The sequence below is a fragment of the Falco naumanni genome, chromosome 2 (genome assembly GCF_017639655.2).
Source record: "Falco naumanni isolate bFalNau1 chromosome 2, bFalNau1.pat, whole genome shotgun sequence".
NCBI lineage: Eukaryota > Metazoa > Chordata > Aves > Falconiformes > Falconidae > Falco > Falco naumanni.
In genome coordinates, this window is record NC_054055.1 from 92,634,756 (window position 1) to 92,651,924 (window position 17,169).

At 41.1% G+C, this 17,169-nt stretch overlaps 1 protein-coding gene across 3 annotated transcripts in view; it reads right to left on the bottom strand.

The window, feature by feature from the left end:
• Window positions 1-3,999: 3,999 nt before the first annotated feature.
• CDKL5 (cyclin dependent kinase like 5) overlaps window positions 4,000-17,169 on the bottom strand; it is a 140,013-nt gene continuing 126,843 nt past the window's right edge. For 2 of the 3 annotated variants that reach the window (XM_040582636.1, XM_040582638.1), the window contains 3 exons: window positions 13,813-13,935; window positions 12,565-12,684; window positions 4,000-11,262 (listed from right to left, as the gene is read on the bottom strand). In XM_040582636.1, coding sequence (XP_040438570.1) covers window positions 10,876-11,262; window positions 12,565-12,684; window positions 13,813-13,935 — 630 coding nt within the window. In that variant the 3' untranslated portion in view covers window positions 4,000-10,875. The remainder of the gene's footprint in view (window positions 11,263-12,564; window positions 12,685-13,812; window positions 13,936-17,169) is intronic. The other variant, XM_040582637.1, reaches the window with a different exon arrangement.

Below are 17,169 nucleotides of genomic sequence, written 5' to 3' on the forward strand. Positions count from 1 at the left end.
AGGGGTCCAAAGGCAGGGCCTGGATTCCCTCAGGGAGGGCAGGTCTGTGCTTGGGCACCCCCCACCACCCCACCAGGACCAGCGAGAGTTCTCATGCCGAGCAGACCTCTTACCCTGCTTTTCCTCATGCTCCTACTGCTGGTCTCTGCCATCCTTGGGACAGGGTTTTGGGCCAAATCTGGTCTGTTCCAGTACCAGGAGCCCTGCCTGCCTCTCACACTCTCAAAACACCTCCTGGCCTGAGCAGCCGTGGCTGTTTTTGGGACAGGCATCGGTCCCTTGCACACTGGATGGCCAACCCCCCTCCCATACACTCTCTGGTTTTGCACAGACACGTCCCGAGGAGCGCAGGGTGCTTTACTCCTTGTGGGTGTTCGGGCACAGGAACAGGAACTCGCTCTCATCAACTGCCTTGATCTCCATGGCCCGATCCCCAGCGGTGCTGAGTGCCTGAGTAATGTGGGGCAAGTGGAGGCTCTGGTGATGCACCCCGGGGTGACAGCCAGGGTGCTACAGCTCATGTCCCTGCCTCTGCCTGGGAGCCAATGCTCAGCGTGCCCCAGGTGGGAACTGCAGCCCCCACGCCTCCCATGTGAGAGGGTTGCGGGGGGCTCTGGGGCAGCAGCCACTGTTTGGCTTTCCACACGTTTGTGGCACAAACCTGGCAAGGCACTGGAAGCCTTTTCCCTATTTTTTAACAATCCATGCATCCGTCCCAAAGAGTCACGGCACTGGCATCTGAACTGCCTCAGTGAAGAGCAGAGAGGCATGAAGACAACGGCACCACGGCAGGCCATCGGCCTCATGCCCTCTCCTGATCCCTACGGGCAGAGAGGCAAATGCTCGGTGTGCAGGACAGGAGTTAAGATGTGACTAAACCCAAATGAGATGTGACCAAAACCATGAGAAGAGTCTTTGGATGTCTGTGCAATTTTTCACATTTTTTTCATTCTTGAGGGCAGATGTCTCTGCCACATTTTTTTCTGTATATAGAGACAAATAACAGCTGTCAGGAAAATAAGCTGTTCTGGCGAGTCTGAAACCTTCTGCTTCACTATACAAACAATGTGAAGTCTACAGAGATGTAGAAAAGACCAGTCCCCATGAGGTCATCATCACTCCCTTGCTTCCCCTGCACCCCCCAAATGAGTTTTGCCTATCCACAAATGGGTCTAAGGACACATTTTCTTAGTAGAAAAACGGTGAATTTCCATGGTTCTCTAATGGTAATCAATTAAGGCAAGCTCTGCTGAGTATGTCCACTGAGCTTGAGCCAAGTCCTCCATGCAGCCAAGCTGTGGGACCAGCGTGGGGTAAGAGCCTCCCTGGAGGTGCTGCACATACAACAACAGGAGGACAAGAGCTCTCTACCAGCCACCACAGCTCCTGAGTTAGTAACAGCAACGCTGAAAGCTGAAGCGTTTCCAGGCCCTGGACACAGTTGCCATCCCATTAACACTCCTTCCCTGAAAGTAGCACGAGCAGCTCTGCTCCATGGCCTGGCGGATGGTGACTAGAGGGGAGGAGGCTTGGTGCTGTTGTTTTGTTGCATGACTGAGGGGTGGTGGGGTGGGGTTGAAGGCTGAAAGGAGGGACTGGGCACCAGCTGGTGATTTTTTGTAGCACCCCAAAGCAGTTAAGCTTGACTGTAGCTATGCTCAAAGCCTTGGCTGTGACTGGCCTCTGAAGAGCTCCCACGCACAGCCCAGGTTTTTGCAGGTTAAGTTGTCTGGGTTTGGAAATACACCCTGTGGCAAGGGCCAAGAGCTCCTGCATAATTTGGAAGAGCTCGCAGGCTTAATCCACAGCCTGAATGGATGGACCACACACCATTATACACCAAGGGACCACACTAAATTATGTATCTTCACATGACTGATCTTATATATAGCATATAATAAAAACTTGGAGGGAGAAAACACTTGCCTAGGTAGAAGGGACCTGTGCTATCACTCTTCCAGCCTCCCAGCTTCAAAGAACTCACTAGACCCGTTTACCAGATTGAAATGTACAGTGATAAATAAGGTGGAACTAACCGGCACACAGTGCATTTCACAGTTCATTTGCTTCCTGCCTCGCCCTGTCCTTTGCCTGCCGTTCAACCTCTCCAGCTCGCATGGGGAACGGACCTACTTCTGGCTTTCATCTGCGATGTCTAAATGGTTCCTGATAAAGCAGGACTTTCTGTTATGATCCTAGCCATGCAGCTTGCTTGCTAATTGACCTTTGGAAATTCACTTAACCTCTGCCTCTTATCTAAAAAGAAGAGTGCTGAGAGGCTTAATTAATTAAGTGGTCCTAAAATGCTTTCAGAATTGCACTTGACTTCCACCTCTGCATAAATGCAGCATGTTGGAGTAACAGTGCATCTTGAGGGTGTTATGAAAGCAGGATAGAACCAGCCAAAATACAATTACAAAAATATGAAGCTTTTTCTCTCTCATAAAGTCTAACTTTTCCTAGCATACCGCTATCCTTTTAATTTACTGGCACAGCTGCCTCCAATCACAATCACCCAGAACAGAGCCAGCGACTCAGGCTGCCGGAGATGATGCAAAGCAGTGCTAAAAGCACATTTATCTTCTCGGAGTGAAAATCCCGTGGTTCCTTACGTGCAGAGGTAGGGAGACCAATGCATGGCTCTGCAACAGTGTAAAGCACCACAGGTGTGAAATAGGAGGCAGCACCAAGAGCTGCCTTCAGCTTTGTGACCTGAAGTTTTAGTCTGGGCTGCGTACAGAGAAGTGAGGGAGCTGTGCTGAGAAGTCAGGCTTGCCCAGTCTAAGCTATGAGACTGCCTCAGGCCTCCAGACCAGCCACACGTTTGTAAGTCAGTAGCTCCTCTCTCTTAATTGAGTCCATGCAGGAATTATCCCTTTACTTCAGTCTGAGAGAAGAATGCCTACACCCACCGTGCTCCCCACCCCGCAGGGGACCAATGCTGACCTACGCTGGCTGGGGCTACCATGGCAAGGTGCTTGACTTCTCCTAGATGTCCACTCCATTTTCTGGAGCTCTGCAGGTGGTACAGAAAAGGGCACCGAGCGCCTGGGGTCACTACAAGGAGATCCTTGAAAGAGTAAGAGCACCATGAGGTTGTAAGAGTAAAGCCAAGTCCCCAGAGAGCTAGGCGCCTCAGGGAAACTGGCGTTTTAAATGCATTTCTGGGTGGGACAGCTGAAATGGTGGGCTGCTTGTCCTGGTGGAAGTTGAAGCCAGTAGCTCAGGCCGGCAGTTTCCCCATTTGGGAGGCGATGGGTGCAGCTCAGTGCTAGCACCGTGGCACAACCCATCAGGAGGCTGTTTTGGAAAGATCTGAACAGGCTGCAAGTCCTGGCTTTCAGCAAGTCTGCTGCTGGAGCGCAGAGGGAAAGAAGGGAGGCCAAGGTAAAGTGGTCCCTGCTCCTCTCTTTGCAACTACCCTGAAGAACGAGAGACAAGCAGAGAAATATTTAAGGTTTTTTTTAAAGCTGCACACAGTTGGTGGGTCGACACTGTTCAAAAGAGAGAACGACAGATTTTTGCCCTGAAAGGAAGAAGAACCCCCAGTGTCTGCAATCAGACAACAGGAATGGTGGGCAACAAGAGCTCTCGGACAACAAGGTGTCTCAGAGCTGTTTTGTGCTCCTGTTGTCAGGCCTGTGGACAGATACAAACCAGCTTCTCAGATGGGGTGTTAGCCAGGACAAATTTCTTCACCGAAAGTGTTGTCAAGCATTGGAACAGGCTGCCCAGGCTGAGTCACTATCCCTGGAGGTATTTGAAAGAAGTATAGATGTGGCACTTAGGGACATGGTTTAGCTGTGGACTTGGCAGTGCCAGGTTAAGGAAAGGTTATTTCCAACCTAATGATTGTACAACCTGGCAGTGACCTGTTGGACAGAGGAGTCCTGGTGTGGTTCTGGCCCGTTCTGCTCATCCAAGGACAAGCTAACGTACGGGGAGGTGCTCCAGAGGAGACACGTCATCACTAAGGTCAGATGTTGAGCAATGCCAGTGTTCTAGTGCAAAATCTGCATTTTTATTAAAGACATATTTTGGAAGGCCCATTCAAAAATACATTGTGCTCAGTAAAAATTAACCATTTCCATGCTGTTACCACAGGATTTTTTTTTTTTCTGTTTTAGAATATTTACAGCAACAATAGAAATTGTACAGAAGTTAAGAATGGAATACATGCCCCAAAAAAAATTGGTAAGGTGTAACAACAACATGATACAAAGGGTTCTATACAAACACTTTACAAATGGTTTATCAACTTGCATGAAGTCATCCTTAAATATTCAACACATTTTAAAATCAATTTGTATTCCAGGATTAAAAAGGTTAACACCACATCACATCTCTTCCACAACAGAGAGCATGGCAGATTTAAAAGTTTGTGCGCTTTAGATTTCTAGTAGCTGTTAAAAAACATCAGGGAATCTTATCCATGAATTTAGAAGTTTTGAAAGCTACCTCCCTAGCCTGTCATTTTTGGAATAGTCTATACTGGCACAGATTGCGAAAGAAGATCACATCTTTCTAAACCTTGTTCTTCCTTCCTTCTCCTAAATGACACAAATTCAGAATTCAGCATTTCACAGTAGAGATCTACGCAGTCGTGGAAGTCCCTAGCAGATTAACCAGATTTTAAAATGCCTGCATAGAATTTCCAACAAAATTACGGTTTCAGGGAAGATTTTAGCTTATTCCACATAAACCAAATATATATATGTTACTTCTTTCAATTAGACATATCCTTCAGTAGTACGAGTCTAAGATGTACACTAGCAAAAAAAAAAAAAAAAAAAAAAAAAAGAAAAGGGAAGTCGAGACAGTTACCTACACTTAAAAGTTTTACCTTGTTACTACACAGTTAAAAGCTCTGCCATTGGATTTACATGTCAAGAGTTTACACCAAGAGGTTCATATCCTATAGAGAACTTGAATAGCGGCTTCCGTCTTGTGCTATGAACATGCTTTAACATTGCTAATGGAAAGCTCTACACAGCAGATACTTCACAACGCATTTCTATGCCTGTACAATTAAGATGCCACCTTGCATTTCTCAGAACGGATCCAGAGAAACAATGCCCTGTGAAAACAGAGACCTGGTGGAACGAAGAGCCTGGTAGACAGCGTGTTTTGGTGGGGGCACAATGAGGTAAAGTATCTCACCCAGATGAAATGGAAAATTAAAATTAAGAAAATCCTGAGCAAGTCTAAGGATAGCTGTTTGAATAAAACAGCAAACAGGGTGGAGTAGTAGATAAGGCCTCTAACTCCCTGATAATCTGCACTAGAGAAACAACAAAGAACAAGGCAACTGCAATATTTGAGAACCACAAGGGGAAGGGCAAGGGAAGACTGCAAAGCAGTGCAAACGATGGCATTGGGATTCTAGAGGGACAGCTCAGATGGCTTGGAGGTTTCAGAAGTGTATCAGATGAAGGCCCATCAAGATTTTATTACTTGTTTGCTAACAGTACCTAGAGAAAGCATCTTTTTAGATGTCTCTTCAAAATTTGGGAGTCAATAATAAGCTCAGAACAAACAAACCAAACCTTGACCACATTCTGCAAGAGCGAGGAGGTAGATTGACTTGCAGAGAAGACAAGAGATGTGTAGAGTTACTCTTCATGTAAGTCAAAAATTCCATGTTCAGATTCTTGGGCCACGTCTTAAAAGTCACTTTTGCCCGGCTGCATATTTTGAATTATGTTCTAAAAGAGCCTGAGAAGCAATCTAATCTGGTGGAATGAAAGCATCCAAACATAGTGGGGCTAGTCCTCTCATGCATCTTCCACTCTTAAGTTTGTCAAAAGCCAACTTCTGCACTGAACAACTAGTTCTACACAAGGTAACAAATAAGCATCCAAGCAGAACTTGGAGCAAGTAAAATTCAGACCTAATCCATCAGATTTACCTACGCTGTCTCATGCAGTAGCTGTTAAGACAGTCCACCGAGAGAACAGATGACCTACCACAGCTTTTCTCTTCCAATTGAAGGAGGATCTCCTATAAAATTTGCTTTGCTTAATCTTCAAGAAATTTGCCTCAAGATTGCACAATGAGGAATCTTCAGTTTCAGTACAACAGCTGAACCAAGTGATGGGCACAAGCCTTCACTTGCCTGATGAGCCTAAGCATTGATGCACTGCTTCTGTTTGACCCTTTGAAGAAGGAGCCAACATCTAGAACTTCCAATTTGTGTTATACTAAAAGGGTTTACTCAAACTGCTCCCTTTTTAACAAAGGCCAGAAGTTAAATGGCTTTTCTCCTCATTCACTACAAACCCAGTTAATGAATGGTTAACATCATGACACCACTAGAAAGAGCTGTGTAGGGAAAGGCACCTGTTCTTAAATAGTGTCCTGATTTGAAGGTCATTTTAAAATGGTTAAATAGGGCACATCACCTTTCCAATCACCTTCTGTGACATTTCTAGCTTATTTTGAATGGTGGGCCTACTCACATGAACAACAGCCCAGATGCATGGTCTACGATATAACCCCATTAACAGATGTATTATGTACGCTAGCTGGAATGGAAAAAGTAGACGTTCATTGCCACCCCACAATTTGCAGTATATTTTATATGGCTATCCTTTTCATACTCTTTGTGTGACTGGGATTCAAATATTCTCCCAGCTCTACTTTGACAGTGTTCAACACATACAGAATTAATTACATGCAGATATTTTTGAAGCATGTCTCACTACCAAATCTTTACAAGACAACAAAAAACTGGAACATGAATAAACACCCCGAACACTTGTAGAGCATGGCTCCCCTCAAAAGCGGCTGGGTTTTGCCTTAGCTAAATAGACCACAACAGTGCTGTCAGAGCTGTACGATCTGTGTTCCCATTCTTGTAAGGGAGGTCTGCAGCACTGGATTGTTAAGAATACGTAGGTTTTTTCTGGGTGAGCACAGGAGTCTACTCAGCTAATAGCTACAGCAGCTTTTGAAGAAAAAAACCCAAGGTTGGTATGTAGCTTTTTACACTAGTAAGATTCATCTAGTAAGAGATCTAACTGCAATGACAAGGAATGGCTAAAGCCTATCACAGGACACTGCTTCTTGAAGAATCCCTCCAGCTTTGCTCCCAGAAACCAAGCTGGAGTAGCAGAGAGAAAGGCAACAAGCCTAAGGATGACCTGAAGGTGTCTCGCACATTTGGAAGTTTGAAGCCTGCTTTAATATCAATCTAAAAGAGCAAGTACCTATAGAGTGGTGTCAGGATGCACACACGCATTTAGGTGCCTCCGACTGAGTATCAGAAATCAAACCTTAGTATCAGTCCCAAGCCCTGTGGGATGAGGAATGTTTTAGGAAGAAGGGACTGAATCTGGGATCGCTGACTTCCTGCCAAGAACTGCCTGGTGCTCCACGCTGGTGACTTCTCAGAGGAGCAATGAATCTTGGACTGTGATAAATGGAGCAAAAAAGCATTAAATAGCTCTAAGGGACTGTTCTCTGTGGTCAGGTGTATTGAAAAAAAGATGATGTTCTAGGTTAATACATTTACATGGCAGTTTAAAAGTACAGCATAAACACATATACAATTTCAGTTAAGATGAGCTTAAGGTGCTTCTTTTTCAGTTAAAAAGAGCTCAAGAGCTATAGTAAAAACATATAAACACGTTTAGGCAGCTTGAGTTCTGCAAAATGACTATAATTAATTTCTGAAACTTAGTTGCTTTTCTATTCACATCATTAATGATGCCATAAGGCAAAACAGATTGCCAAAGAATAAAATGCAGTTTAACTAAGATACTTCATACTAAGTAAATCTATAGAACGTGTAGCACAAGACTCACAGACCAGTGAAGAGGAAAGCTCACACTTACAAAACAGTTTGCTCTGTAAATCTCCTCCCCTTTATTGAGCCAGCAAATCTTAGTCACTATAACAAGACTCTTTTGGAAGCCTCGGCAAAATTACATCAGCAATATTCTAAACGTTGGGAAGCTAGACCAGGTTAAAAACACACAATTTATCCCAGCACCAGCTGGCCGAGCTGCTGGAATTTCTTTCCAACAGAAGGAAGAAAATACTACATACATTCAATACAATTGAGTATTTGACTGAAATCTACTATGGTTTATTGAATTTGGGACGAAAATGCAGTATGAAGTAGAAACAACTTTCTGTGAATATGGGCCACCAAATATTTGAACATTCCTTGGGTCACCCTTGAAGCTTTGCTAACTACTTTAAACAGCTATATGTACAGTCAGAGATTACCCTGATTTAACTTAATGGGTACTGAGAAAAAAAATCCTTCGGAAACATTTTTCCTTGCTAGAAATCAGAACAGCCACACACACTCCCATATCATCACCTCCAGCATGAAGCTCTTACCAGCAAGCTAAAAGTCTGGCAGAGGCAAAAGGATACAAAACCACAAAGTACAGAAGAGTCTAGTCTGAACGCTCCCTCGGAGACATTCAAACCATGCTGCTTAGAGTCCCACTCTTGGATGTTGCTTTTGTGAGGGATTTCAGAGGCATCAGCCCATTTCAAAGCTGAACTAGCGGGACTAACCTAGTTGTGACCAACTGGTGAATCCAAAAGAGATTGCTAAAATATGCTGCTAAACTCTGGTAGTGATGACCAATAAATATCACAATGCCTTTCCTGGATGCCCACTAATCATACAAAAGACTGAATACCTTTTCATGTCTACTGTATTTATATATGCCATATATATGATATATCAACACAGTATATATCATATATAGCTAGATATCATATAGATCTATAGAAAATCACATGCACATTTCTTGCAGGCAATTGACAAAGAAAGAATTCTTATTCTGTAATTTTTCAAATCTACTAGACTAACCTTTAGCCCTGGACAAACCTGATGTAACATCCTTATTGTATGTTTTGACAAAGATTCTCAGACTAGTGGTGCCAAATTTGCCGTTGTTTTTAGAACTTTGGTATGACTTGAGAGGAACTGAACAGCACGTCCAGTTTGCATTGTTACCCAAGTAGGAAGTTCAGCTTTTACTGCCTGGCTGCTTCTGTTAACTACATCTATGGCTAAATCATCACATTTACATTCAGGTTAATCTCTTTTTGGAAAAGACAATGTATTTGCAAGTACAAGTGTCTTATGAGGACAGCATCTAGAAAACAAACTATGCTGCAGAGTAATGGAGTTGAACTAATGTGATTAAAAAGGAAAGATTGTATTGTTCTGACACTACAGGCCTGACTCTCCTCTTATTGCACAAAGTCTAGACTGGCATAAAGCTTTTGACTCCTACTGGCTCACCATTGAGTTAGTTTACCGGTAGCAACAGAGGAGTCAGGTTGTGTATTTGCTACACTCAACATTCACCAACGTAAAGGCAGTTTTAACAATGCTGTACAGGAGACTGGAACCCAAGATCTAGTATTTTGCTGAGACTGGTAACTGAACTGTGTATGGGAATATTCGGATAGTAAGACCTAAGGAGAAGTTAAGCTGCCTGGCAACCTTCTCCCTCCATATCCAAATACCAGATTTGTAGCTTTAAATACATCCTGAAATATAATAAAAAGTGCAAGAGTAGTTTAGATTTAAATACAGTGTTTATCTTATTAGTTAACAGATTGCTAAACAAGATGTAAAATACACATACGCATAAAAGCTTATACCATGATCTGCAGTGCCATGCTATGCGTGTCAAAGTTTGGCATTTCACTTGCAACTCATGCTATGTTTCTTTGGTTTTCACCCCTGCTATGAAGTGGAAGAGCACCTGCTTTAGCTTGTAGTCATGGGGCACTTAATGTCTTCAGAAGAAACAAAAATTTGGTACTGGGGCTCTGTGCTCTTGATGCAGATGCAGAAATCCCATTAATATTACTAGGAAAGCTAAGGACACAGGGGAGAACATACCACATTTAGATTACTGCACAGTTCTGCAGTCTCTTATATTTAGCCAATACTTCCAACAAAATAGCCCATAATAAAGCTTGGAATTGAATGTTGTCTTTTGCTTGTTACCAGTAACGCCTATAATACCGGGCTCTCATAAGCTGAGCAAGATTCATACTGTTAAAGTCACGTTTATATCCACATTCAACTTCCTTTTATTAGAAGTATAATACTGCACTTTATATCACAAATGTATAAAAATATGGCAGATAGTGTCATAACAATACTTTTCTTTTAAATGAGTATATTTAAAAAACAGACAGTTATTTTCCATTTATATATATATTTATATATAGAATAAAATACTCCTGATGCAATATATAAATGTTACTGTTAGTTTTTTATAGAAACTACTGTAGCTGTTGCACTGCTTCACAATGTTTCAAACAGCTCAAAATAACTTTACATTATAACATAAAAGATATGATTATAACAGTACGATATTAGGTCATCATAAATAAATATTACAAATCCTATCAAATATGGAAGTTTAAAAAAAAAATTAAGACATACAATTTAACTTTAAACCCTTAACGGGGATACACTTCTATCACATAAACCCCACTGTTTTAACTAGGCAGCAAAAAATGTAGTAAGGACCTAGGTCTAGACATGAATGTTTTCACCCTTATAAGTGCCAATACGTACCAGAAGTCTCCCAGCTTTCAGACAGAGATGTGCACTAAGCTGGAATGTAAATGAGAGAAAATGGCAAAATGCATTTTTCTCCCTGACTGGCACACTCTGCCTGGCATCCAGCAACATTTCTGATGACTGGTAATTCATAATTCAACTTGGTTTACTGTATAATCCCTGACTCTCACTGTGGTGCCAAACAGCATAGCTCCACATGTACATATTGCACACCTTTATGAAGCTGAAAATGCAGTCTTACCATCACCAGAACCACTACCGCTCCCCTACGCTGATCTCCACCTGAATTTTCTGGAGTGCAATTACAAGGCTGTCTCTTTTAAATCATTCAGATTTGGCATTCGCGATCGGTTTGTTCGGTTGTACGTGTGCCCGTTCTGTCCGCTCTTGGAAGGCAGCTGATCGGAGTAGGGAGGCCCATCGCTCGTGCTCCTGTTTACTGGGGAGACGTGCCAGGTAGGTTCCAGCTGACTTGGTATCTGCAGCGTTGGCCTGCTTTTCGGCTGAGGCTCCTGCCGCACGTTGCTGCTGCCACTGCTGGAGCTTTGACTCATGGGGTGAATTCGCACTTCAGAAAAAGAAGCTTTGGCTGGCTGACTTGGTAAGGGCTGGAAGCGAGGCTCAGCAGGGCCAGGATGATTTGAAGAGGAGAGGTGTAAGAGCTTTCGAAGAGATTTTAATGGCTGACTCTGAAAGACACACAGAAAAGCACTTGACCTTCTGCTCTCCATCATATCGGACTTCCTATAACAAAACCATCATATCCTGAACTGAACATCTTGAACTTCACAGGACTCCTTCACTTTTAATTTTTATTCATTTGGAATATTTCATTCCAGGCTATGACTACACACCTGAGAAAACGTCTTCTCACTATGATTCAATCTATTAGCTACCTGAAAAGATGGGACACTTTGTACATCAGAAAAAAAAAATTGTTACCATCTATTACTTTAACCTTGTATCCTAGGAAAATGGGAGCACAGACAATTGCATTAGCTGTCCATCTGTCCCTAGTCCTGCTATTAACTTTAGAACCTCAGCCACATTTCATGAGGCACAGAAATCAGAAATATGAAGTTCCTAAAACTATTGTGAACAATTAGGGGATAGAGAGAGTCTTGAGTAATCATCTGCACTGAAATAAGGGCTGGCAGAACTCAGCAGTTAGATATTTTATTTGCTGGCAGCTGGATGATAAGCTGCTCTAGTCCCTCACAGCTTCTCTAACTGGTGAGCACGTTGAAGAAAACGGAAACATGGGGTTACTGAAATGGGTTGCAAGAGCCTGGGGAAGCCTGAGTACACAGTGGTACAAAAACAGCCTCATCAAATTCCACAGCTCACAGAGCAACTTGCTTCTTCAAACACTTCAGCTGCAATGAACCCTCTTCTTCAGTTTTCAACGCTGTAATGGCAACACAGCATGGCACTCAAGCTCCTGCCAAACCCTGTCCCCCAAGCTGGTTTTAGAACCGGAGAAAATAAAGTTGCATTACTGCGGTGCTATGCTCCAATAATATGCATCCTGCTTAAACTGCAGTCCATGCCAGCTGAGGTACAGCTGCACCGTAACGTGGTCACAACGCTCTGGTGACCACATCAAGTATCACGCTGTGCCGAGTAGCAGTACGCCTGCAGGATTCACCGATCCTTGCAGAGCTAACTGGAGCGCTTTTCTACAGCACTGCAGAGCCACCATAGACACGCACCCAAACGTTGCTTGCCTCGAATACAAAAACATAAGCAGTATTTTGAAAGGCTCGAAGACTGACACAGGGACATTTAGCCTCTCTCCTTTTCCTTGCCATTCGTGGCGGGATTTTCAAAGAATTATGCAGGACTGCAGGCACATGATTTTTTATATGCAATGAGCAGGGAATGGGAAGGGTGGGAAATAATGTCAAAAGCAATTTTTCTATTCACCAGAGAAAGATCTGTCAAGATACCTCAGTGATTTTAAAATACAGGGAATTGATAATGTCACTTACATGAGGCTGGATTTCTGTCATCTTCTCAGGATGCCAATCCTTCTGCCTGCTGCTCTGGTGATTAGAAGAATGAATGGCTTTCTGTAATGCCAAGAGATCCTGACCATCACTGCTAGGCATCTGCAACAAAATTTTGAATACTGGTCTCCTAATACATTCTTAAGAATAGCTGTAAATTATTTCCCCCAGTTAATTACAGAATACAAGTGAAGCCCATTACTGCAGCAGAAATCAATGACCTTTCAGTATTTTTCCCCATAGTAAGAGCAAGTGGCTGTGGATATCATGCAGATTTGCTATACCCTTAGCCCTTAAAGCATTCACATGCTGTTAGTGTTATTTGCTGTAAGAGAGAGCAGTTAAACAAAGCTTCAAAAATAATAAAAAGAAACCCCCAAAAACCTGTCGAGCCTCATCTTCATTCAAAAAGCATTCCATACTGCAGTTAAGACCATGGATCAGTTCTATAAATTTGCTCCCGAGTGAAGCAGACCAGAATCTCTCTAAACTGATGTCTGGCTGATTTTGCTACCACAAAACCAAGAGCTTTTCCTTTCCTCATCTTTCTCCTCCTCCACAAATATCCCTAACTAAAGCAAAAATTAAGAAACTCCCTGCCCCTCAGACAAGCTGAAAACCCCACAAAAAATATGGCAGAAGAATAACTTCAAACTTAGTTTTATCTCATTTCAAGAATTCTATCCAAAAAGGACAGTTAAAACTTAACCTATTTTTAATGCAAGCTGTCTTTTATCATGTACAATCAGGACAAACAAAATACAGCAGAGGCATGAAAATTTAGTTTTCAGATAATCTGTTGTTAATATTTGATCATTTAAATTTATATATAAAGGAGCAGTTTGCATAAAAAATGTATTTCCAATATAGCTATAAACCAAACCGGGTTATTATTTTTTTTTCCTGATTGAAACAGAATGAGACAGTTTAATTTTAAACACACACAATTTCACAATTGTTTTCTTCCTTTAATCTTAGTTCCAAGGCTCATTTTGCCTGGAACTTTGTATGTTATATTTTCAGTATATCAAATACTAAAAAAAAAAAAAAATTAGGCACAATTTAATTCAACAGAACTGCCAATTTTACTTAAATTTATCGAACTGGCCCAAGATACTTAACTGACATGAAGAGAAAGTGATCCCATGAAAATAAAACACATGCTGCTCTAGTCAGTAAAACAAGTTTACTGGAGCATTTTACAGTGCTACTGTACTTAAAAATTAATACCATGGGTAGAGTGACTACAGGAAGCTTTTTCAAAGAAGAACTATGCTTTAAATTATTCTTTGAATTAAAAAGAGGAAAGAGGGATTTCTTGATGCTTGGATTCTCCCCGTTGGTTGAGTCTGTCTGCAATATAAGATACAAAGACTAAATGCATAGTATTTCAATTCAAGAGATCTGTCCTTACTATATTAATTCTTTTTCCTTTTTTTTTTTTTTTTTTTTAAATAAATCAGACAATATATGGTCTCAATCCTATAATTTGCTTTGGGAAAATACAATAGTGATTGAACGAAAAAAGCATATGGAACAAAATCAAGGAACTCAATGCATATAGAGAATGTAAAAAGAGATCAGTACACCTATTCTTACATCTATGCTCATTAGGAATGCAGAGTGCATTTGGAAAAAAATGGTAGGTCTTGTTGATTTACTAAGCTTTGGATCAAATGCTGTAATTCAGGCAATTATTTGTTACTTATGATAATGACTTAAAGCAGTATGGCGTTTCCTATTATTACATAAATAAAATATCAAAGATACACTGACAATAACAGCAATTGACTTCAGAATGAGCGGTTGATAGTTACCTCTAGAAGAAATAAAAGTATTCTATTTTTAACTTGTAAAAAGAGCTAGGGCTCTAAGAATTATTTCAGTTCTGACAAAACTATGCCGTCAACAACTTCAAGTATAACTGCAAGGACACTGACTGTTTTATTTGAATTGTAACGCAACCAAAGAGTGTACCAATGGATGCACAAACAACAAAAAGAACTAGCAAGTATTAAAATTATGAACAGGCCTGTTTCTCTCCCAGTCAGGTACAAACAAGCATAGGACACATACGCTGTGTCTGGCATTATTCTGCCTACTGAAAGAAAAAATTATAATATAATGTAATGATCATATAACAAAAGAAAATGATGGGTGCACTACCAAAGCAAGGTTTTTCAAAGAGCTTTCTCAGCTTCTAGATTCCATACAAGTTAACGAAAGAAAGAGTCACTAATTAGCACGGCCTGTTGAAGAACTTTATGGTCAGAAGAATTTCCTGTTTCAAGTTCAGCAAATTAAAAAGGAATCAAAGCATTGCTAGGAGAAATGCTCACCTGCAACTGTTTGTTCCAAAGCAGATAATTTCTTCAGACCTGTAGCTTGCAATATGTGCCAAAATTTGCAAAATTCAGGCTCCTCTGAAAATAGCCCCTATTGACACTGTGCACAACCCTCATGGATATCAAATTGTTTGGTGGCAGATAACAGAAAACAACTAAGATTCTAGTAATGCTCAAAACCTTTTGCTATGTAACTAAAAGACTTCAAACAAGATGAAAAGTAGAATGGATAAGAACAGCTCTGCAAAAACAATATTGCAAAGAATTCCTGTAGCAGGCAGTAACGATTATTATCCCATGAGGAACTGCACCTGGAGAACTCTAGGGAGAATGATTAATGGAACAGCTCTGCAGGAGCAAGTGTCAGGAACAGGGATCCAGATCCATTCTGGGCTATTACAGATTTTGAGGATGACATTATTAAGATGTCTTCAATCCAATTTCAGATATCTTTTATGACTCTTACAATGATCACCAGCAAAATGAGACTTGCCAAAGGATATCAGAAGTAAATAGTAGCTAGTAAATAGTTCTCAGTGTTGTGACAGTTCTTAGGTCTAGTTTGTTATTTGCTGCAGAAATTCTGTGTCAGAGTAAATAAGTGGAATTTCATTCTTCTAGGACTCTAAGAATTATAAGCATCAGAAAAAACCCTGGGTGGTCACAAGCTATCTGTTAGATTTTTAACATGAATTCATAGAAAACATTATTCATGTAGTTGAAGAGCTAATATTACAGTGCTGTTAACAGCTTTCACTACTGAAGTCAAACTTGGTGCTGAACTGAAGGTAGTAATTTTTGTTTGTGCTGGAAGATCCTAATGAACATCCCAATGTGTTAGGTAGACGTCCTCAACTGACAAAGAAGAACAAAAACCTGTGTCTGAACCAGACACTTGTACGTGTATCAGTGGGTACTGTCTATCCCTAGATACTGTCCTGTTAAAGAGCTGTAAGTAGAAATGAAAAGAGGTTTTTCTGTCTGTGGTTGGGTCTAAAAATCAAGTCGACGTCAGCAAGTTTCTAGCTGAGGATGTAAGAGTTTTATCACTACCTCATTCCACTGATTTATTCATCTTCCTATGATATATTATTTCTAACTAGCCAACATATTTTTCCCATATGCAAAACCTCTCTCTCCCCCTCCCCCTCTTCTTAAGAATGAGAAGAAACAGGAGTAAGGATTATGTATAAAACTGCCCAGTTTTGCTATCAGTGATGGTTTTCGTAGCTATAGATCAAGGTACTTGTGATTTAGATGTTTTAGAAAGTGATGGATTTTGAGATGCAACACAATCCAGTCTATATTTTAATATAAAGTGCACACAGTTTAATCTGGAAGTAGTTTGATACACCATCCAGCTTTTAGAATTTTTATCTGGCCTTTAAAGTGTTCCTTGCCACCATGTCCAAATGGCTGAAATCACAGTAGACCAGAACAGTGCAAATTTAACATCCTTTGTTTTTTAAATTGGAAAATGCATCACTGGAACTAATGACCTTAGGCATGCTATCCTTTCATGGACACGTTGATAACAAAAAAATCCCAGAGTTATAATCTACACATTTTATTCAGCTGTGTAATGCAAATGATCATATTTGAACTGCATACAGGTATCAGGACGAATGAGTTCCGAAGGAGAATGGAGAGGTAGATGCTGCTGAAATAAAACCTGCCCAGCACGAAGGCAAGGTGCATTTCTGAGTGCTAGTTAACACATATATGCACATTCCATACAGTTCAAAGAAACCATAAAAAAAAAAAAAAAAAAGGAAAAAAGCCTGATAATACTCCTCTCCCCAATTTTCAACACACCAGCCTTCCACCAACACCCAGAGTCATGCCACCTCACTCTGTGACAGTAGATACTTTGATTCATTTACTCTTCTTCACCAGGAGAAAGTGTTATTTACTCCCTCTGAGAACCTTCAACACTGTAACTGCAGTTACGCTTACAGAGATGTTGAAACTTCATGTGAATAGAATTTTAAAATATTTGTCTGTTTCTTTGAATCGTCTTTGAGAATGAGATTATGTTTAGGTTACTTCAGTTCTTAGGGAGATTTTCATTATAAAACTTTGTGAAATGTTAATATACCACTGCTCTCTGACAAAAGAAACCTCTTTTTTCCCCTCCCCAAAACTAGATGAACATGTGAAAATGTATAAAAGACACCAAAGGCTTATACCAAATAACAAAAACCATAATCCGTTCCCCATCAAAACATAAAACATTAAAATG